Here is a 23,798-nt window from a genome sequence, read left to right on the forward strand (position 1 = left end):
TATGCTATTCAAGGTCAAGAGAAAACAGGACTTTAAAGGAAGTCCTTGGCAAGCAATGACTAATGCACTCTGTCATCAACTGTGCTGTATTCATTTGGAGAAGCACTGAGTTCCATTCATGGGGGGATAGAGTTTTATTTACATAGAACCCTTCACAGCTAGGCAATCTCCCAATGCACTTTGAACCTAGTACACATGATATTGGTTAGGCTGCATTTGCAGTATGAGAGAGAGAGAGGGAGGGAGGAGAGAGGAACGAGAAGGAGAGGGAGAGAGGAGAGAGGGAGGGAGGAGAGAGGGAGAGAGAGAGAGACACTGGCTCTGGCGCTGGTGGTCACACAGACCACCGCTGCCTCCTCCAACCCCTGTTCCGTTCACCCTTTCCTCCCATGCCCCTGCAAACTACCCCCCCTCTCATCTCACCCATGTCCAGATATGGTGGTTAAGACAAAGTCTTTAAGAAGGAACTGCAGATGCTGGAAAATCGAAGGTAGACAAAATTGCTGGAGAAACTCAGCGGGTGCAGCAGCATCTATGGAGCGATGGAAATAGGCAACGTTTCGGGCCGAGACCCTTCTATTACGTCTTGCCTTGCTTTGATTTGAACAGAATTAAGTAAAGTTGTTGCCTCAAGTAGGGTTTATTCAGTTGGCACAGTCTCCTGTAGATGTCCTTATAATTGTTGTCCTCAGGTCTTAAGGAATAGGAGTAGAATCCTCCTGAAATCCTCCTCCCTCCCTTTTTGGGCAGTTTAATATATGTAAATTTATGCTGAGTTCCACTCCTTTAAGTTAGGGTACTATGTAAATATGAGTTCTATATGCAAATATATTTTGTGTTTGACCTCTGCCCCCTATTTTCGCACGAGCAGGGATAAGAGGCTCCAAGTGATTCAATTTCTTTACATTCAGTAGAGATTCAATTCAATTCAATTCAACTTTAATGTCATGGCACAAATACAAGTATCAGCACAACGAAATGCAGTTTTGTGTCAGTCCGTAGTAGTTGTACATAAAGAAATTTAAAAAATAGAAAGAGAGAAGATACAGAATAATCAAAAAATACAGAATAATTAAACAATGGGGACGGAGGGACCAGAGAAATCTATCGTCGGGACTCCGAGTTCAGCAATGTGATTGTGTTGTTGTAGAAGCTGTTCCTCATCCTACTAGTACGTGACCTGAGGCTCCTGTACCGCCTCCCTGATGGGAGGAGGGCAAACAGTCCATGGTTGGGGTGGGAGGAGTCCTTGATGATCTTCCCAGCCCGTCTCAGACACCGTTTTCGGTGGAGGGCATCCATGGCAGGGAGCGGGGCACCGATGATGTGCTGCGCGGTTTTCACCACCCGTTGTAATGCCTTCCTGTCCGCAGCAGTGCAGCTGCTGTACCATACCGTGAAGCAGGTGGTCAGGATGCTCCCGATGGTGCAGCGGGATATGTTGGTCAGGATCCGGGGGGACAGGTGGGCTTTCTTGAGCCTCCTCAGGAAGTAAAGGCGCTGCTGTACCTTTTTGATCAGCTTGGAGGTGTTGAGGGACCTTGGGATATTTTTAAGGCAGTGTTTGACATATTCTTGACATATTTTTTTCCAGAGATGCTGCCTGACCCGTTGAGTTACTCCAGCATTCGGTGTTGGGGTTATGGGGATCTTGTACATAAAATACGAGCAGAAGTAGGCCATTCGGCCCATCGAGTCTACTCCGCCATTCAATCACGGCTGACCTATCAACACCATTCACCTGCCTTCTCCCCATAACCCCAACACCGAATGCTGGAGTAACTCAGCGGGTCAGGCAGCATCTCTGGGAAAAAAAGAATATGTCAAGAATATGTCAAACTCTGCGTTAAAAATATCCCAAGTCCTGGCCTCCACAGCCACCTGTGGCAAAGAATTCCACAGGTCCACCTAGAGAAATTCCTCCCCATCTTAGAAGCATAGAAACATAGAAATTAGGTGCAGGAGTAGGCCATTCGGCCCTTCGAGCCTGCCCCGCCATTCAACATGATCATGGCTGATCATCCCAATCAGTATCCCGTACCTGCCTTCTCTCCATACCCCCTGATCCCCTTAGCCACAAGGGCCACATCTAACTCCCTCTTAAATATAGCCAATGAACTGGCCTCAACTACCCTCTGTGGCAGAGAGTTCCAGAGATTCACCACTCTCTGTGTGAAAAAAGTTCTTCTCATCTCGGTTTTAAAGGATTTTCCCCTTATCCTTAAGCTGTGACCCCTTGTCCTGGACTTCCCTAACATCGGGAACAATCTTCCTGCATCTAGCCTGTCCAACCCCTTAAGAATTTTCTATAAGATCCCCTCTCAATCTCCTAAATTCTAGAGAGTATAAACCAAGTCTATCCAGTCTTTCTTCATCTTCTTTCTAAAGGTGCATCCTTTTATTCTAAGGCTGTGCCCTCTGGTCCTAGACTCTCCCACTTGTGAAAACATCCATTTCACTTTTGGATCCATGTCCCCACACATCCAATCTTGACAACAACTTACATTGGCTAAAACACTCTTAGCACGAACCTTATAATTCTGACTAATGTCCTTCACAGCTGCTTCTAATACAACCCTAATTACAATCTGTCCAAAACCACCATTTGCAGCGAGCTTGGTATTTTCCTCCACTCCGATGAAAGCACTCCAAAATAATTCAATTTAAACAAAGTGGTTTGTAACACAAATTAAAGTTCCTGCGCTCCTTAAACCCAATTGGCGCTGACCTCTCTGGCAAGTGTATCGTTTTTCCCATTGATCCCTTTACCCAGAGTGTCACTGCTTTAGAAACATAGAAACATAGAAATTAGGTGCAGGAGTAGGCCATTCGGCCCTTCGAGCCTGCACCTCCATTCAATATGATCATGGCTGATCATCCAACTCAGTATCCCGTACCTGCCTTTTCTCCATACCCCCTGATCCCCTTAGCCACAAGGGCCACATCTAACTCCCTCTTAAATATAGCCAATGAACTGGCCTCAACTACCCTCTGTGGCAGAGAGTTCCAGAGATTCACCACTCTCTGTGTGAAAAAAGTTCTCCTCATCTCGATTTTAAAGGATTTCCCCCTTATCCTTAAGCTGTGACCCCTTGTCCTGGACTTTATTGTGAAGTCCATTCTACAGACTCTAACCCCTTGGCATTATCAACTCTCGTCACTCACTGAGTTTATCAGAGTTGTTAGCCTGTCCATTGAAATTTCGCTTCAAGAATCCAATCACGCAGATTTATTTTGAATGTACTTTGCATGAGAATAAACAATAATTAGCATTTCCCCTCAGTGTTAGATTTATACAGTTTTCTCTCCCCCCGGCAATGTCGACTTCTAACTTGCCCTTGAGGCTAGATATTTACGTCGCATATCAACAGGTTAAAACAGACAATGATGCCTCGCAGTGTCTAGGGAGGAACTGCAGATGCTGGTTTAAACCGAAGACATGACACAAAATAGAGAGAGATGTCAACAAAATAGAGAGTACAGAGGAGATTTACTAGAATGTTGCCTGGGTTTCAACAACTAAGTTACAGAGAAAGGTTGAATAAGTTAGGTCTTTATTCTCTGGAGCGCAGAAGGTTAAGGGGGGACTTGATAGAGGTCTTTAAAATGATGAGAGGGATAGACAGAGTTGACGTGGACAAGCTTTTCCCTTTGAGAATAGGGAAGATTCAAACAAGAGGACATGACTTCAGAATTAAGGGACAGAAGTTTAGGGGTAATATGAGGGGGAACTTCTTTACTCAGAGAGTGGTAGCAGTGTGGAATGAGCTCCCAGTGGAAGTGGTGGAGGCAGGTTCGTTGGTATCATTTAAAAATAAATTGGATAGGCATATGGATGAGAAGGGAATGGAGGGTTATGGTATGAGTGCAGGCAGGTGGGACTAAGGGGAAAAAAGGTTGTTCAGCACGGACTTGTAGGGCCGAGATGGCCTGTTTCCGTGCTGTAATTGTTATATGGTTATATGGTTAAAATGCTGGAGTAACTCAGCGGGACAAGCAGCATCTCTGGAGAGAAGGAATGGGTGACGTTTCGGGTCGAGACCCTTCTTCAGACTGAGAGTCGGGAACGAGAGATATAGACAGCACTTAGGGCAAACGAACGGAAGATACTCAGAAAGCTACGCTAATCAGGAAGTTTGGAGCCCACAATGGTCCATTGTTGGCTGTGTGGTAGGTGAAAATGAGTTACGCAGACAGCTTCCTTGGCAAAGTGCATACATTTATTTTGAACAACCAGCGGCCAAATTCTCATGTAATCCCCAATGTGGAGCCAATATATAGAAGCAGTTCCACTTAGTGTGTATAATTAATTCAGGTAATATTAAGTAGAATGAAACGAAATGAAACATGGTCTCACTTTCAATTTTCTCCACAGCTGCTTAGAGTAAGAATAAATAATTAACTTTCTGCCTCTGATCTGCAATATTGTACAATCCTTATGTGTCTTCATTCTGATCAGTGCGTCTGGGATCTCTGAGTGTGACTTTATTGGATTTTCGCTCCCGGTAAATAGAAACATAGAAATTAGGTGCAGGAGTAGAGGCCATTCGGCCCTTCGAGCCTGCACCGCCATTCAATATGATCGTGGCTGATCATCCAACTCAGTATCCCATCCCTGCCTTCTCTCCATACCCTCTGATCCCTTTAGCCACAAGGGCCACATCTAACTCCCTCTTAAATATAGCCAATGAACTGTGTGGCCTCAACTACCTTCTGTGGCAGAGAGTTCCACAGATTCACCACTCTCTGTGTGAAAAAAGTTCTTCTCATCTCGGTTTTAAAGGATTTCCCCCTTATCCTTAAGCTGTGACCCCTTGTCCTGGACTTCCCCAACATCGGGAACAATCTTCCTGCATCTAGCCTGTCCAACCCCTTAAGAATTTTGTAAGTTTCTATAATATCGTGTAACGTATCTAAATTTACTGGTGATATGAATGTAGTTGATGGAGGGGGGGGGGGGGGGGGGGGAGTGGTGAGAGGGGGGGTCAATCAACACACGAAGTCGGGTTTTGTTTTGTCGTACTTCAGTTTTAGTTTCGAGACACAGCGCAGAAACAGGCCCTTCGGCCCACCGAGTCTGTGCCGACCAGCGATCCCCGCACACTAACAGGTCTGTCCCACTTAGACGATTTTTTTGAGCGATTGCCACGAAATTTTCAACATGTTGAAAGATTTTCGGCGACAGTGGGGACAATGTTTGCTGTCGTAAGTTGACGTGGTTTGTCGCCGGTTAATTCCGTTAAAATTAGTTCCTAGCTGTCGCCTAATTGCCAAGGTTAATTCCCGGGATGGCGGGACTGTCATATGCTGAGAGAATGGAGCGGCTGTGGGTTTGTACACTCTGGAGTTTAGAAGGATGGGAGGGCATCTCATTGAAACATATAAGATTGTTAAGGGTTTGGACACGCTAGAGGCAGGAAACATGTTCCCGATGTTGGGAGAGTCCAGAACCAGGGGCCACACACACACACAGTTTAAGATTAAGGGGTAATCCATTTAGAACAGAGACGAGGAAACAATTTTTCACACAGAGAGTGGTGAGTCTGTGGAATTCTCTGCCTCAGAGGGCAGTGGAGGCAGGTTCTCTGGATGCTTTCAAGAGAGAGCTAGATAGGGCTCTTAAAGATAGCGGAGTCAAGGGATATGGGGAGAAGGCAGGAACGGGGTACTGATTGGGGATGATCAGCCATGATCACATTGAATGGCGGTGCTGGCTCGAAGGGCCGAATGGCCTACTCCTGCACCTGTTGTCTATCGTCTAAAGAGTTGCCTAAGTGGGACAGCCCCGTAACGCTCTCCTACACACACTGGGGACAATTTACAATCACACCGAGCCAATTAACCTACAAACCTGTATGTCATTGGGATGAACACCCTTTAGAGGGGGGGGAGAGGGGGGGGGCAGGGTGGTGCAGCGGGTAGAGCTGCTGCCTAACAGCGCCAGAGACCCGGGTTCGATCCCGACTATGGGTGCTGTCTGTACAATGTCTATCCCCGCGTGGGTTTTCTCCGAGATCTTCGGTTTCCTCCCACACTCCAAAGACGTGCAGTTTTGTAGGTTAATTGGCCTGGTATTAAAAATAACCTCTTGACCATCTCTGCAGGGTCCACTCAGGAGTCACCCACCGATGCAGGTCACAGGGAGGGCGTACAAACTCCGTACGGGCAGCAGATGGAACCCGGGTCTCTGGTGCTGTTTTATACATTCAGTTCCGACCAAATTAACAGCAGCAGCTTGTATTTATTTAACACCTTTTGGGTAATAACTTAGCCTTCTCAAAGTGATTCACCAGTATAACAGCAAACCAAGGGTTGACACCAAACTAGAGAAGGAGGAATTAGGACCGGTGACCAAAAAACCGTGAGGCTATAAATGAGCATCTCTAAACGGCAGTGAGGTATGTGTCACAAGTCAAGAGTTGACACAAGGAACTGCAGTTGCTGGAATCTTGAATAAAAGTGCTGGAGTAACTCAACTGATCAGCGGGATGGAAGATTGCAACCTTCACGTGGTCCGCCCTGTTTCGACTAATGCAATCGACTCCACTTGCACAAACAGAAGATCAAATAGAACAAGTTAAAGTCCTACAACTGTTGGAATCAAGAGAGTTTTATTGACATATATACCAGAAAAGGAATTATTAAATTCTTACTCTTGAAATGCAATTTAGACGAACAGTATCTCATATTTCGCTCGGGCAGCTTTAGAAACATAGAAACATAGAAATTAGGTGCAGGAGTAGAGGCCATTCGGCCCTTCGAGCCTGCACCGCCATTCAATATGATCATGGCTGATCATCCAACTCAGTATCCCGTACCTGCCTTCTCTCCATACCCTCTGATCCCCTTGGCCACAAGGGCCACATCTAACTCCCTCTTAAATATAGCCAATGAACTGTGTGGCCTCGACTACCCTCTGTGGCAGAGAGTTCCAGAGATTCACCACTCTCTGTGTGAAAAAAGTTCTTCTCATCTCGGTTTTAAAGGATTTCCCCCTTATCCTTAAGCTGTGACCCCTTGTCCTGGACTTCCCCAACATCGGGAACAATCTTCCTGCATCTAGCCTGTCCAACCCCTTAAGAATTTTGTAAGTTTCTATAAGATCCCCCCTCAATCTTCTAAATTCTAGAGAGTATAAACCAAGTCTATCCAGTCTTTCTTCATAAGACAGTCCTGACATCCCAGGAATCAGTCTGGTGAATCTTCTCTGTACTCCCTCTATGGCAATAATGTCCTTCCTCAGATTTGGAGACCAAAACTGTACGCAATACTCCAGGTGTGGTCTCACCAAGACCCTGTACAACTGCAGTAGATCCTCCCTGCTCCTATACTCAAATTTAGAGCCCAGTTGATGTCTCTAACTTCAAGTAACCCCTTCATTCCCTCTCTCTCCATCCCTCCCCCACCCAAACTGCACCAGCTACTCGTTCTCACCCAGCTAACAATGTGCAGATGCTGGTTTATACCGAGGATAGACATAAAAAGCTGGAGTAACTCAGCGGGACAGGCAGCATCCCTGGGGAGAAGGAATGGGTGACGTTTCAGGTCGAGACCCTTCTTCAGATTGGTTTGGGGAAAGGGAAACGAGAGATATAAGCGATGATGTAAAGAGACAAAGAACAAAGATATACAAAAAAGTGACAATGATAACAGGCTGTTGTTAAGGCAAAATTCTTAAGGGGTTGGACAGGCTAGATGCAGGAAGATTGTTCCCGATGTTGGGGAAGTCCAGAACAAGGGGCCACACACACAGTTTAAGGATAAGGGGGAAATCTTTTAGGACCGAGATGAGAAAATCATTTTTCACACAGAGAGTGGTGAATCTGTGGAATTCTCTGCCACAGAAGGTAGTTGAGGCCACACAGTTCATTGGCTATATTTAAGAGGGAGTTAGATGTGGCCCTTGTGGCTAAAGGGATCAGGGGGGTATGGAGAGAAGGCAGGTACAGGATACTGAGTTGGATGATCAGCCATGATCATATTGAATGGCGAATGGTGCAGGCTCGAAGGGCCGAATGGCCTCTACTCCTGCACCTATGTTCTATGTTTCTATGTTGGCTGTTTGTTGGGTGAGAACGAGAAGCTGGTGCAACTTGGGTGGGGGAGGGATGGAGAGAGAGGGAATGCCGGGGCTAAACAGCTAACAATGGCCAGTTTCCTTTATATTCATTACTTTTTTCCATATCTTTCAATCATTTGTTCTATATATCTCCACATCACCGTCTAAATCTCTCGTTTCCCACTCCCCTGACTTCAGTCTGAAGAAGGGTCTCGACCCGAAATGTCGCCCATTCCTTCCAGGACAAGGGGTCACAGCTTAAGGATAAAGGGGAAATCCTTTAAAACCGAGATGAGAAGAACTTTTTTCACACAGAGAGGGGTGAATCTCTGGAAATTACTTCCACAGAGGGGAGTCGAGGGCAGTTCATTGGCTATATTTTAAGAGAGGGAGTTAGATGTGGCCCTTGTGGCTAAAGGGATCAGGGGGTATGGAGAGAAAGCAGGTACAGGATACTGAGTTGGATGATCAGCCATGATCATATTGAATGGCGGTGCAGGCTCGAAGGGCCGAATGGCCTCTACTCCTGCACCTAATTTCTATGTTTCTATGTTTCTATACCAGAAAGAGAACAGATTTATCCCTATGTGTATAGACATGATGAAACATCCCAAGGTTCTTCTCAGCAATATCACCATCAGTTTGACATTGGTAAACAAACAAGGACTGGCTATGTTACTGGGCTATTAATTTGGAACATGGACTATGATCTAGAGACCGAGTTCATATCCCGTCAAGGACGATCACAAGTATACATTCAGTTAATTACAGTTAGTTAATTAAAAGGTCTGGAGTTTGTCTATGCCTGAAATATCAATGGGCAGTGAGAGAGGGAAGAGAGATATGGTTCTAAGGCAGAGAGGATCAGATGTGATTGCATTGAGGGTAGACCTGATCAAAGTGTAGACAATTCTGAGAGGCACAGAGCGGGTGGACAGGCAGAACCTTTTTCACAGGAAGGAAATATCAAATACTAGTGGGCGTAGGTGTAAGGTGGAAGGGGTAATGTTTAAAGGAGGTGTGCGGGGCAGGTACCTTTACACAGGTGCCTGGAACGGCACTGCCAGGTGTGGTGGTGGAGGCAGGTGGAGGTATCTAAATCTAAATTTTATTAGTTATTTAAGTTATGACATTGGATGGAAGCTGCAAACCCAAATCTCGTTGCGTTTATGTGCCACAATGGGCCACATCTAACTCCCTCTTAAATATAGCCAATGAACTGTGTGGCCTCAACTACCTTCTGTGGCAGAGAATTCCACAGATTCACCACTCTCTGTGTGAAAAATGTTTTTCTCATCTCGGTCCTAAAAGATTTCCCGCTTATCCTTAAACTGTGTGGCCCCTTGTTCTGGACTTCCCCAACATCGGGAACAATCTTCCTGCATCTAGCCTGTCCAACCCCTTAAGAATTTTGTAAGTTTCTATAAGATCCCCCCTCAATCTTCTAAATTCTAGCGAGACCTTTACAGGCGACTGCCGACTCTCTGTGTGAAAATAAAATCTCATCTCGGTCCTAAAAGACTTCCCCCTTATACTCAAACTGTGACCCCTTGTTCTGGACTTCCCCAAGATCGGGAACAATCTTCCTGCATCTAGCCTGTCCAACCCCTTTCTATAATTCTATGAATTATGGAAAGCCTTGGGAAGGATATTAGGATAGCATGAAACTAGTGTGAATGTGCGATCGATGGTCGGTGTGGACTTGGTGGGCCGAGTGGCCTGTTTCCATGCTGCATCTCTAAACTCTGCTTCATTGGAAAGGGAATGGTTTGGACACCAGGAAGGTTTATCTGTTTTGGATCCTTTTTCTTCCAGCAATTGGTAGACCCAATCAGTCAGGAGTACAGACAGGGTGAGTCAGGTTAATGCCAGCTCGATATCTCAGCATCGGAGTGGAGGTGATTAAGAAAACGTAAGCCATTCTAAATATAAACGTTACAACTCCTCGGACAATTTGGCATGCGTCACGAGCAGAGTAGACAGAGAGCTTCCAACACAATGCAGCTGGGGTCATCGAAGAGCAATACAAAACGTGCACCTATTTATGTCCCAATAAAATATAGACCGTAATGAGATTTGTGCTTCAGAGGAGCTCATGAGATGACTGATCTATCCCGAGTTTCGCTGTCTGCAGGTCAGTTGGTCAAGTCCAACCTCACCGATTTAGTCTACTTTTCATTTTAAAGATACAGGCCCTTCGGCCCAACAGTCCCATGCCGGCCATCGATCACCCTGCTGTGTTATCCCACCGACCCATCCACTCCCCGACACACCAAGGTGGGCAATTACTCTACAAACACGCATGTCTTTGGGATGCGGGAGGGAAACCCTCGCTGTCACAGGGAGCACGTGCAAACTCCACAAAGACAGCACCCGAGGTCAGGATTGAACCAGGGTCTCTAGCGCTGTGAGGCAGCAGCTGTGCCTTTTTGTTGCCCACTTCCATTAAGAGATAATCGATTCAATTAAATGAAAAATGCAGCATCAATCACCTGTTCACACTAGTTCTGTGCTATCATGGATATTGTGGGCCGAATGGCCTGTTCCTGTACTTCTGTCCACTTCCTGGCCCTCCGGATCAGCCAAGACATAGAGCTATTATTACGTCCCCTCTGTCTCCACGCCTTTATCTCTGGGACTAAAACTACCAACGGCTAACTCGACTACCTACAACAGCATGGCCACGCCACCCACCACTACTGCACCCACAACTAAAAGATTATTCATTTTCCCCATGGCGAACAATTTTTTGCCACAGAAAATTTTTCAACATGTTGAAAAAATTTGCGTCGATCATACATAGAAACATAGAAACATAGAAATTAGGTGCAGGAGTAGGCCATTCGGCCCTTCGAGCCTGCACCGCCATTCAATATGATCATGGCTGATCATCCAACTCAGTATCCTGTACCTGCCTTCTCTCCATACCCCCTGATCCCCTTAGCCACAAGGGCCACATCTAACTCCCTCTTAAATATAGCCAATGAACTGTGGCCTCAACTACTCTCTGTGGCAGAGAATTCCACAGATTCGCCACTCTCTGTGTGAAAAAAGTTCTTCTCATCTCGGTTTTAAAGGATTTCCCCCTTATCCTTAAGCTGTGACCCCTTGTTCTGGACTTCCCCAACATTGGGAACAATCTTCCTGCATCTAGCCTGTCCAACCCCTTAAATATTTGGTAAGTTTCTATAAGATCCCTCTCAATCTCCTAAATTCTAGTGAGTATAAACCAAGTCTATCCAGTCTTTCTTCATAAGACAGTCCTGACATCCCAGGAATCAGTCTGGTGAACCATCTCTGCACTCCCTCTATGGCAATAATGTCCTTCCTCAGATTTGGAGACCAAAACTGTACGCAATACTCCAGGTGTGGTCTCACCAAGACCCTGTACAACTGCAGTAGAACCTCCCTGCTCCTATACTCAAATCCTTTTGCAATGAATGCTAACATACCATTCGCTTTCTTCACTGCCTGCTGCACCTAGGCCACGACTGGCTCCCAGAATGTGGGGACTCCTCACAACCATGAAGGAGACTCACCAGAGACCACCAGCGAACATGTGGCGACATGTGGCCATCATGAGGCCAGCGCACCTAAAAGTCACCTAAGTGGGACAGCCCCTTAACAGTCCTCACCATTCAGAGATGACCCCCTTCTCTCATCTCCACCAGTCCCCTCCTCTTGGGCTCCCCAGAACAGCTTTCTACCCTATCTTGACCTTTTCATTTCTAACTGCCGGTGTGACATCAACCATTCATCTGCTCCAATCCCCGTAACCAACTAAAATTTCAAGCCACCCTACCCCCCATCAGTCTGAAGAAGGGTTTCGTCCCAAAACGTTGCCCATTTCCTTCGCTCCATAGATGCTGCTGCACCCGCTGAGTTTCTCCAGCACTTTTGTCTACCTTCTAATCTCAAGACTCAAGATTCTTGTCACGTGTCCCTGATAGGACAATGAAATTCCTGCTTTGCTTCAGCACAACAGAACATAGTAGGCATGAATACAGAACAGATCAGTGTGTCCATATACCATGATATAAATATATACACACACATAAATAAATAAACTGATAAAGTGCAAATAACAGATAATGGGCTATTATCTGCACAGTCTCCGCAGTCTGAACAAGGGTCTCGACCCGAGACATCACCCGTTCCTTCTCTCCACAGATGCTGCCTGACCCGCTGAGTTACTCCAGCATTTTGTGTCCATCATCATAATGAACCAGCATTGTATCGGGCCGAAACTCTTCTGGAAATAGGCAACGTTTCGGGGCCCGGAAACGTTACCTATTTCCTTCACTCCATAGATGCTGCCTCCCGCTGAGTTACTCCAGCACTCTGTGAAACGTCACCTATCCATGTTCTCCACAGATGCTGCCTGACCCGCTGAGTTACTCCAGCACTCTGTGAAACGTCACCTATCCATGTTCTCCACAGATGCTGCCTGACCCACTGAGTTACTCCAGCACTCTGTGAAACGTCACCTATCCATGTTCTCCACAGATGCTGCCTGACCCGCTGAGTTACTCCAGCACTCTGTGAAACGTCACCTATCCATGTTCTCCACAGATGCTGCCTGACCCGCTGAGTTACTCCAGCACTCTGTGAAACGTCACCTATCCATGTTCTCCACAGATGCTGCCTGACCCGCTGAGTTACTCCAGCACTCTGTGAAACGTCACCTATCTATGTTCTCCACAGATGCTGCCTGACCCGCTGAGTTACTCCAGCACTCTGTGAAACATCACCTATCCATGTTCTCCACAGATGCTGCCTGACCCGCTGAGTTACTCCAGATTTTTGTGTCTATCTTCAGTTTAAAGCAAGATCTGCAGTTCCTTTCTACACATTTCAATTGGACTAAACCTGGGGATATATCACAACTTTTCATTGCCAGTTTCTCAATGTTTCCTCCGTTCTGTACATACAGGAATTGTTACAAGTCTTGGTACTTATAATTAGTAATTGTTGCTGCACACTTTGGTGAGATTGGGAACTCCGCAGTTTGATTATGAGTAGGAAAGCAGGCAGTGAAGAAAGCTAGTGGAATGTTGGCCTGTAGGATTTCAGTATAGGAGTAAAGAGGTTCTTCTGCAGTTGTGCAGGGCTCTGGTGAGACCACATCTGGAGTATTGTGTCCAGTTTTGGTCTCCTAATTTGAGGAAGGACATCCTTGTGATTGAGGCAGTGCAGCGTAGGTTCACCAGATTGATCCCTGGGATGGCGGGACTGTCACATGAGGAAAGATTGAAAAGACTAGGCTTGTATTCACTGGAGTTTAGAAGGATGAGAGGGGGGATCTTATAGAAACATATAAAATTATAAAAGGACTGAACAAGCTAGATGCAGGAAAAATGTTCCCATTGTTGGGTGAGTCCAGAACCAGGGGCCACACACACAGTCTTAGAATAAAGGGGAGGTCATTTAAAACAGAGGTGAGAAAAAATGTTTTCACCCAGAGAGTTGTGAATTTGTGGAATTCCCTGCCACAGAGGGCAGTGGAGGCCAAGTCACTGGATGGATTTAAGAGAGAGTTAGATAGAGGCTAGTGGAATCAAGGGATATGGGGAGAAGGCAGGCACGGGTTATTGATTGGGGACGATCAGCCATGATTACAATGAATGGCGAATTGTGCTGGCTCGAAGGGCCGAATGGCCTCGTATTTTCTATGTTTCCATGTTGCTCTGCTATTTCCCTGCTCCCCAATGGGCTTTCGCTTGTACTGTCCATTGCCACAAAGACGTGGAGAGTGAGAGTGGAGAGCGTTTCATTGTCATGTGAACTGAGGCAGAACAGGGAATGGCTAACTTGCAAAAGCACGACAGGTCTGTAAACATTATACTCACTGGATAATGTAATAACCAAGCAAGAAAAACACAGTCTGATAAATAAAAGAAAACCCTATGTTGTCAGGTGGACTAAGCCCAAGGTCCCTGATGCACTGATGCATGGGTTTCGCAGCTCAAGGAAAATGACAAGGAAAGAAGAGGGAATGATTTCACCAGCATCCTTCAAGAGAAGCACTTGTTCATTGTTAACCCTCTGTAAGCAGACGTAATGGACAAGCCAGTAGAGTTGCTGCCTCACAGCGCCAAAGACCCGGGTTCGATCCTGACCATGGGTGCTGTCTGTACGGAGTTTGCACGTTCTCCCCATGACCTGTGTGCAGGGTAGTGTCAGTGTGCGGGGATCGCTGGTCGGTCGGAGCGGACTCGGTTGCCTGTTTCCGCGATGTATCTCTAAACTAAATGTGTAGGAAGGAACTGCAGATGCTGGTTTAAACCAAAGATAGACACAAAATGCTGGGACAGGCAGCATCTCTAGAGAGAAGGAATGGGTGATGTTTTGGGTCGAGACCCTTCTTCAGACTGAGTGAAAGAATTGACACCATCTAAATGTACATTAGCACCACTGCCACTCTCTCTCCCCGTCTAAAGAACGGTCCTGACCTGAAACGTCACCTATCCATGTTCTCCACAGATGCTGCCTGACCCGCTGAGTTACTCCAGCACTCTGTGAAACGTCACCTATCCATGTTCTCCACAGATGCTGCCTGACCAGCTGAGTTACTCCAGCACTCTGTGAAACATCACCTATCCATGTTCTCCACAGATGCTGCCTGACCCGCTGAGTTACTCCAGCATTTTGTGTCCATCATCATAATGAACCAGCATCGTATGGGGCCGAAACTCTTCTGGAAATAGACAACGTTTCGGGCCGAAACCCAGAAGGGTTTCGGCCCGAAACGTTACCTATTTCCTTCACTCCATAGATGCTGCTGCACCCACTGAGTTACTCCAGCACTTTGTGAAACGTCACCTATCCATGTTCTCCACAGATGCTGCCTGACCCGCTGAGTTACTCCAGCACTCTGTGTGAATGTTTGGAACAATGCTGTTGCTTTTGATGTTGAAGCTATTCAGTTGTAACCGCGTTTGTGCAATAAATGCACCCTTGCCTAAGACTATTAAACCTCTAGTTCATTGTTTGTAGCTGCATTCAATTTCAGGATATACGTATCAGTGGCAGGACTGACATTTATAGACCACTGATTCATTTGAGACGGCAGTGAAGTTGTCTATTGCATGGAGGTGGGACTGCAAATTCCTTATCTGGGTAACAATAATTCCTAGACCAGATGGACATTGTTTAGAGATACAGCATGGAAACAGGCCATTCAGCCCATTGAGTCCTTTCCTACCATCGATCACCCGTTCACAAGAGTTCTATGTGTAGGAAGGATCTGCAGATCATATGGTCATAAGTGATAGGAGTAGAATTAGGCCATTCGGCCCATCAATTCTACTCCGCCATTCAATCATGGCTGATCTATCTCTCCCTCCTAACCCCATTCTCCTGCCTTCTCCCCATAACCCCTGACACCCGTATTAATCAAGAATCTATCTATCTCTGCCTTAAATATATCCACTGACTTGTGGCCTCTACAGCCTTCGATCCCAGGGATGATTGGATTATCATATAATGAGCGTTTGTCGGCACTGGGTCTGTACTCGCTGGAGTTTAGAAGGATGAGGGGGGAAGGGGGGGGGGTTATTTGAAACTTACCGAATAATGAAAGCCCTGGATAGAGTGGATGTGGAGAGGATGTTTCCACTAGTGGGAGAGTCTAGGACCAGAGGGCACAGCCTCAGAATTCAAGGACATTCCTTTAGGAAGGAGATGAGGGGACATTTCTATGGAGGCCACAAGTCAGTGGATATATTTAAGGCAGAGATAGATAGATTCTTGATTAGTGCGGGTGTCAGTGGTTATGGGGAGAAGGCAGGAGAATGGGGTTAGGAGGGAGAGATAGATCAGCCATGATTGAATGGCGGAGCAGACTTGATGGGCCGAATGGCCTAATTCAGCTCCGATGATTTATGAACTTATGGACGCCACAGATTCTGCCGGACATGCTGGGTTCAATAGACAACAGACAATAGGTGCAGGAGTAGAGGCCATTCGGCCCTTCGAGCCAGCACCGCCATTCATTGTGATCATCTCCAATCAGTGCCTTCTCCCCATATCCCTTATAGCTCTTATAGAAACTTACAAAATTCTTAAGGGGTTGGACAGGCTAGATGCAGGAAGATTGTTCCCGATGTTGGGGAAGTTCAGGACAAGGGGTCACAGCTTAAGGATAAGGGGGAAATCCTTTAAAACCGAGATGAGAGAACTTTTTTCACACAGAGAGTGGTGAATCTCTGGAACTCTCTGCCACAGAGGGTAGTTGAGGCCACAGTTCATTGGCTATATTTAAGAGGGAGTTAGATGTGGCCCTTGTGGCTAAGGGGATCAGGGGGTATGGAGAGAAGGCAGGGATGGGATACTGAGTTGGATGATCAGCCATGATCATATTGAATGCATTTCGTTGTCTCTGTACTGTACACTGACAATGACAATTAAAATTGAATCTGAATCTGAATCTGAATCTGAATGGCGGTGCAGGCTCGAAGGGCCGAATGGCCTCTACTCCTGCACCTAATTTCTATGTTTCTATCCCCTGACTCCACTATTTTTAACAGCTCTCTCTTGACTGCTTGCTAACACTGTGTCTGCTCTCTTCAGCCCACAGAGACACCTGGATGTTTTGGACAAGAAACGTGGATAAATTATGAATGGGGGGGCGATGATGATGATGATGACGAAGGGACATCAAACGCAGAGGATGAGAGTCAACGTTTGCAGGACTGTTAGCCGGCTGGTGCTGGTGGTACTCTGGACCTTATCATTGTTAGGGGGACTAGCCCAGCCACACATCTGTCCCAAGGGCTGTTCGTGTAGCAACCAATTCAGCAAGGTGATCTGCACTCGCTTTGAGCTACGTGAGGTCCCCAGTGAAATCTCCACCAACACACGCTACCTGAACCTGCAGGAGAATGTCATCCAGGTGATCAAGGCTGACACCTTCAAGCAGCTGAGACACCTGGAGATCTTGCAGCTCAGCAAGAACCTGATCCGGCAGGTGGAGGTGGGAGCCTTCAACGGCCTCACCAGCCTCAACACTCTGGAGCTGTTTGACAACCGGCTCACCACCGTGCCCAGTGGGGCATTCGAGTACCTGTCCAAGCTGAGGGAACTGTGGTTAAGGAACAACCCCATCGAGAGCATCCCCTCCTACGCTTTCAACCGGGTGCCATCTCTCCGGCGGCTGGACCTGGGCGAGCTGAAGAAACTCGAGTACATCTCGGACGCTGCCTTCGAGGGCTTGGTCAACCTGAGGTACCTGAACTTGGGCATGTGCAACCTGGCAGAGATCCCCAACCTCACGCCCTTGCTGAGGCTGGAGGAGCTGGAGTTGTCGGGCAACAGGCTGGAGGTGATCCAGCCCGGCTCATTCCAAGGACTGACCAGCCTACGCAAGCTGTGGCTGATGCATGCTCAGGTCCAGTTGATCGAACGCAACGCATTCGATGATCTACAGTCGCTGGAGGAGCTGAACTTGTCTCACAACAACCTGACCTCGCTGCCCCACGACCTCTTCACCCCTCTACACCGTCTGGAGAGAGTCCATCTCAACCACAACCCCTGGCATTGCAACTGTGATGTGTTGTGGCTCAGCTGGTGGCTCAAGGAGACAGTGCCCAGTAACACCACCTGCTGTGCCCGCTGCCACTCGCCACCTGGGCTGAAGGCTCGCTACCTGGGCGAGTTAGACCAGAGCCACTTCACCTGTTACGCACCGGTCATCGTGGAACCACCGGCCGACCTCAACGTAACCGAGGGGATGGCGGCCGAGTTAAAGTGCCGGGCGGCCACCTCCATGACCTCGGTCAACTGGATGACCCCTAACGGCACCCTGATGACCCACGGATCGTACCGGGTGAGGATCTCGGTGCTTCACGACGGCACCCTCAACTTCACCAACGTGACAGTCCAAGACACCGGGCTGTACACCTGCCTGGTCAGCAACTCCGCGGGCAATGCCACCGCTTCGGCCACCCTCAACGTGTCGGTGGCGGAGAGTGGACTGACTGGCGGTCTGGGCAGCGGAGCGGGCAGCGGCGGCTCCAACAGCTACAGTTATTTCACCACCGTGACGGTGGAGACCGTGGAAGTGGTGGATGACCCGCGCTCCACCGAGCAACAGGCTGGACCCACGCCCTCGGGTGCCTCTGCCTACTCCCCCTCCTCCTCTCCCTCCTCCTCCTCCTCCACCACCCCACAGTCGGCCTTCACCGTGCCTCTGGCCACCGAGCCGGGTGACCACGCACTGGCCGGACTGGACGACGTGATGAAGACCACCAAGATCATCATCGGCTGCTTTGTGGCTATCACCTTCATGGCTGCAGTCATGCTGGTGGTCTTCTACAAACTCCGCAAGCAGCACCAGCTACACAAGCACCACGGGCAGGCTCGCACCGTGGAGATTATCAACGTGGACGATGAATTGGCCGGCTCTGCCCCGACCGACAGCTGCCTGGCGCTGCCCGCAGACCACCTCAACCACTACGCCACCTACAAAGCTCACTACAACAACAACACAGCCACGGGCACCAACAATCCCACCGCTCCACTCAACTGCACAAAAAACCCGCTCCACAACTCCGTGCACGAACCACTCCTCTTCAAGTCCAGCTCTAAAGAGAACGTTCAAGAAACGCAGATCTAGGGACCGGTGGATGGATGGAGAGGGCTGGGAGGAGGACAAGGGGACACATACTATGGGAGGGTGTGTGTGTGTCCCTGCCCTTTCTTCTTCTTGCATATGGTGGGGCACAGCCTAAAGTTGTGGGACAACTTCATTGTGCACGCCAGGTCGATTGCATTAGTCGATGTTGGGGTGGACCACATGAAGGTTGCAATCTCCCACCTCTTACTCCCTGCCCCCTGTTTTACTGCCCGTCTCGGCCCACAATGGGGGGGGGACGTCACTCTCCCCCCCCCCCCCCCCCACACACACACACACACACACACACACCCACACCCACACACACCCACACACACACACACACACACACACACACACACACACACACACACACACACACACACACACACACACACACACACACACACACACACACACACACACACACACACACACACACACACACACACACACACACACACACACACACACCACACACACACACACACACACACACACACACACACACACACACACACCACACACACACACACACACACACACACACACACACACACACACACCACACACACACACACACACACACACACACACACACACACACACACACACACACACACACACACACACACACACACACACACACACACACACACACACACACACCACACACACACAAAGAGTGAGTGTGGTGATCCGCATTTACTGTGCTGCACAAGTGGGCCCTTGGCACAAACTCTCGTCTGGGCTGCCTCCTTGCAAAGTCCCCGCCCCGCCCCTGGTTCTGCTCCACAAGACTCGGCCACCCCTGCCTGAGGGTTCTGTAATGCTGTGGGGATTTTCGCAGTGACCCGCAGAGTTTGCGTTGTCACTTGGGCGCCATTCCCTTGGTAATACTGGCATCCATCGACCAACAGTGCCCATCAGGTCCATGTACCCAGCCTCACCTAAACCCATCAGTTCCCCCTTTTACTGATCAGACCTGCACCTGGTTCCAATATCCCTTCTGTCAAAACTCCTTGACAACCTTGAGCTCCTAATGCCCATCCATCCCATTAACACGAGCCATTTGCTACGCCCATTTGACCGTTACTCTATTTCCATCTAGTGACCATGTGCATTCTGCCCCTCCACCCCCTCACATTCCAGACCAACCATCATTTGCCCTTTCCCCACTGTTTCCATTTCCCCCCAAAACTATATGGAAACACCAGATAGGTTCATTTAAAGAGCCAAAACCTGAAAAAAAAAAACCCCCATCTCAATCCAATCCTGGAGTACCCAACCATCCCATCACGGCATTAGCCTTGGCCCACACTGACAAGTCCCATGTATCTCACTTCACACCGAGTCAAGTACCAAGGGCCCCAACTCAATGGTTTGCCAAGGAGACTGGCTGGAGTGGGCTCAGTGCCAGATGGGCATCTACATCTTGGGCAAGGGTCAAGAATGGACCACGTCATTGAGACAAGATGATGGGGTTGGAATGGGCCATCGGACATGTTGGAGATATGCGCATGGAAAGCTTCAAAGACAATGGTGAGAAGCCCATGGAATCGTGGAGTTGCCGCCAAGTGCCCCAAGGGAGGACCTGTTGCTAACATTTTAGAAGCCGTCATCTCTTTTCCCCTTCACAGTGTGTTGCTGTACAGCCAGTAGACACTAACATCTGATCAAACATCTCAACCAATTCTCCAACAGCACTCACATACATATATACACACACACACACACAGACATACACATGCACACACATGCACACACAGACATACACACACATGCACACACACACATTCACACACATTCACACACAGACACACACACCCATGCACACACACACACACACAGACATACACACACACACATGCACACACACATACACACACAGACATACACACACATGCACACACAGACATACACACAGACATACACAGACATACACACATAGCCACGCACGCACACCGACAGAATCACACACACACACAATCATGTACGCATACTGACATAAACACACTCACACTCATCCACACCTCCACACACACACACACGCATGGACACACACACACACACACAATGACAGACACACTCACTCACACTCACACTCATCCACACCTCCACACACACACAAATGCATGGACACACACACACGCACAATGACAGACACACTCACTCACACTCACACTCATGCACACCTCCACACACACACACACACCATCACACACACACACACACACACCATCACACACACACACACACACACACACACACACACACACACACACATCACACACACACACACACACACACACACACACACACACCATCACACACACACCATCACACACACACACACACACACCATCACACACACACACACACAAGGCCGCAAGCAACATATAAGAATGCTTTCTTGTGGCGACAAGATAACTTAATGGAACACCAGCTCCAGAAATGTGATAGTGACAATGTATGTACCTCTTGAACCAACGGGGCGGTGCAGGGAGCACGTTTTAAATTCATTATAAAGAACAAAATGGGTCAATGCATTTTTTTTAAACAGGTCTTGTGCAATGGGCTCTTTCTGGAACTTTGTCAACTGTGCCAATCTGTAGATCAACATTGACCTGGTCCACCGATGGCTACGTTTCATCCAAGGTCTTTTTGGTGACTAAATCAATCCGGTAGATTAATAATGGGTGCAGCTAGTGTGCTGAACAATAGCGTTGGCCACAGATCATCTTGCCGTCATCCACACTAATTTCCCGTTGAGCGGGGCATGGATTTGAGCATCAAGTTGGCCCTCTGCTCAATCATCTCCCATAATTTGTCCCTTCTAGTTTTCCGAACTCTCCTTCCTCCTTCCTCCTTCTCCAACTTGGAGGCAAGATGATTCTGCTTCGAGCGGTGCCCAAAGAATTCACAGCAATCCTATGTTTTCTGTAAAACTATTATTTGGACTGAAGAGTTGAGATCCGTTGAGACCAACATTAGCAGTGTCAAACAGTATGAGGACTATTCAGATGCTTTTTTTTTTCATTTTGCGTGTTTCTTCGGTATTTTTGAAGCTTGTTGTGAGGTTGATATATAAACAAAGGAAATGTAGATTATTTTTGACATTTCTGGTATTATTTTACTGTGGGTTGTAGTGGGTTATGGCGCCGATGTATTGCGAAAACCCTCGCCGTCTCTGGCCCAGTCTCTCCTCGCGAAAGGTCACTTCCTCTGAACTCCAAAACATACTCAGGTTCCTCCAAGTTACCTGGTCAAAGGATCGGTTTGGGGGGAAGAATCTAAAGAGTAGGAGTTCTCTACAGAGAACTTCTCGGTTCTCCATAGATCCCCCCTTCTCCCCTCCCACCCCACAACCTTGTCCATTGCCGTTCTGCTAGAGAGCAAGTGGGAAGAAGCCTGCAAAATGGACCTCTTGGTTGAAACTGAAGACCCAACTGTGAGAGACAGTTCCCAACCATGAATGGTAACATAATAATGACCCATAAATCAGCATGAAAATCACCAGGAAATTATTTTATTACATGTTAGCAATAATCCCACCCTTAACTCCGAGGTATTGTCGATGGCACAGCTGGAAGGAACTCTAAATGTTAGTTTTAGCTGGAAACGTTCACCGTCTTCAAGGTAGACGAGTGGAAATTCCGTGGTGGGGGATGTATGATGGGGCACCTGTAATGGTGAGGGCCACCTTCAGAACTTGGCAACAATTTCAACGGCATCTTTGTGCCACCATCTGATGGAAAGAAACTGAGCTCAGTCTGTTGCCCTTTCGGTTAAGAAGTGACTGCCCCATTGTATCTTGCCCCCCAACACCATCTTACCCCTTCAAAAAACAGAGGCTCCCTCCAAAAACAGAGGGGGCTGCAGATTTAAGTGTGTAGTACCCCTTAACAAACTCTTGTTTTCTCTACATTTCTACTGAATGTCATACATGTCAAATTTGAGAAATTTGTACAGAATCATACAACTGTATTCTCTGAATTAAGTGAAAAAAGAAAAAAAATGTTTGTCAGTGGGGGACATGCGGCTGATGTCTACGAACTGATGTTTCTATTACAATGTTATGTTGCAGATTGAAAGGGGTTTTTAATTAAATTTAATACCCAAACCTTTATTGTTATTTAAGTCCTCCCTGTGTCCCGTATTCCAAAGGCAGCTCAAAACGAAAGAAGAAAACACGAGCCAAAACCAAGCCTCAAAGAAAGAAGTCTGAAGAAGGGTCTCGACCCGAAACGTCACCTATTCCTTCGCTCCATAGATGCTGCCTCACCCGCTGAGTTTCTCCAGCATTTTTATCTACCTTCTAAGCTTAAAGGAAATGCATTCCAAAATACTATTTTGACAGGTCAGTGGGTATTTTTTAAGTTGGAAGATTCTTGATTAGTGCGGGTGTCAGGGGTTATGGGGAGAAGGCAGAAGAGATAGATCAGCCGTGAATCATTTTCACACAGGGAGTTGTGAGTCTGTGGAATTCTCTGCCTCACAGAGGACGGTGGAGGCCGGTTCTCTGGATACTTTCAAGAGAGAGCTATGGGGCTCTTAAAGATAGCGGAGTCAGGGGATATGGGGAGAAGGCAGGAGAATGGGGTTAGGAGGGAGAGATAGATCAGCCATGAATCTTTTTCACACAGGGAGTTGTGAGTCTGTGGAATTCTCTGCCTCACAGAGGGCGGTGGAGGCCAGTTCTCTGGATGCTTTCAAGAGAGAGCTAGATAGGGCTCTTAACAATAGCGGAGTCAGGAGATATGGGGAGAAGGCAGGAACGGGGTACTGATTGGGGATGATCAGCCATGATCACATTGAATGGCGGTGCTGGCTCGAAGGGCCGTATTTGACCTACTGTCTATTGGATGAATGGCGGACTAGCCTTGATGGGCCAAATGGCCTAACTCTGCTCCTGGAAGTTATGAATTGATGAATTAATTTAACAAACTAAAAGACAATGATCAAGGCAGATTGCATTGATTATGTAGAATAATCCTCAGTGCCATATTGGTCTATAACGTGTATCATGAGATCAGATGTTAGTCACTTACGACAAGCTCATTTGCATTGTAGTTGGAAACAGAGTCAAATACAATTCACAGGATCCTGATTTAATAATCAGTAATA

At 47.6% G+C, this 23,798-nt stretch overlaps 1 protein-coding gene across 2 annotated transcripts in view; it reads left to right on the forward strand.

The window, feature by feature from the left end:
* lrrc4ba (leucine rich repeat containing 4Ba) overlaps positions 1 to 19,325 on the forward strand; it is a 98,710-nt gene extending 79,385 nt beyond the window's left edge. For both annotated transcript variants that reach the window (XM_055663418.1, XM_055663417.1), the window contains exon 2: positions 16,631 to 19,325. In XM_055663418.1, coding sequence (XP_055519393.1) covers positions 16,677 to 18,674 — 1,998 coding nt within the window. In that variant the 5' untranslated portion in view covers positions 16,631 to 16,676 and the 3' untranslated portion in view covers positions 18,675 to 19,325. The remainder of the gene's footprint in view (positions 1 to 16,630) is intronic.
* The last annotated feature ends 4,473 nt before the right edge of the window (positions 19,326 to 23,798 follow it).

Source organism: Leucoraja erinacea, chromosome 37, assembly GCF_028641065.1.
Source record: "Leucoraja erinacea ecotype New England chromosome 37, Leri_hhj_1, whole genome shotgun sequence".
NCBI classification, from domain to species: Eukaryota; Metazoa; Chordata; class Chondrichthyes; order Rajiformes; family Rajidae; genus Leucoraja; species Leucoraja erinaceus.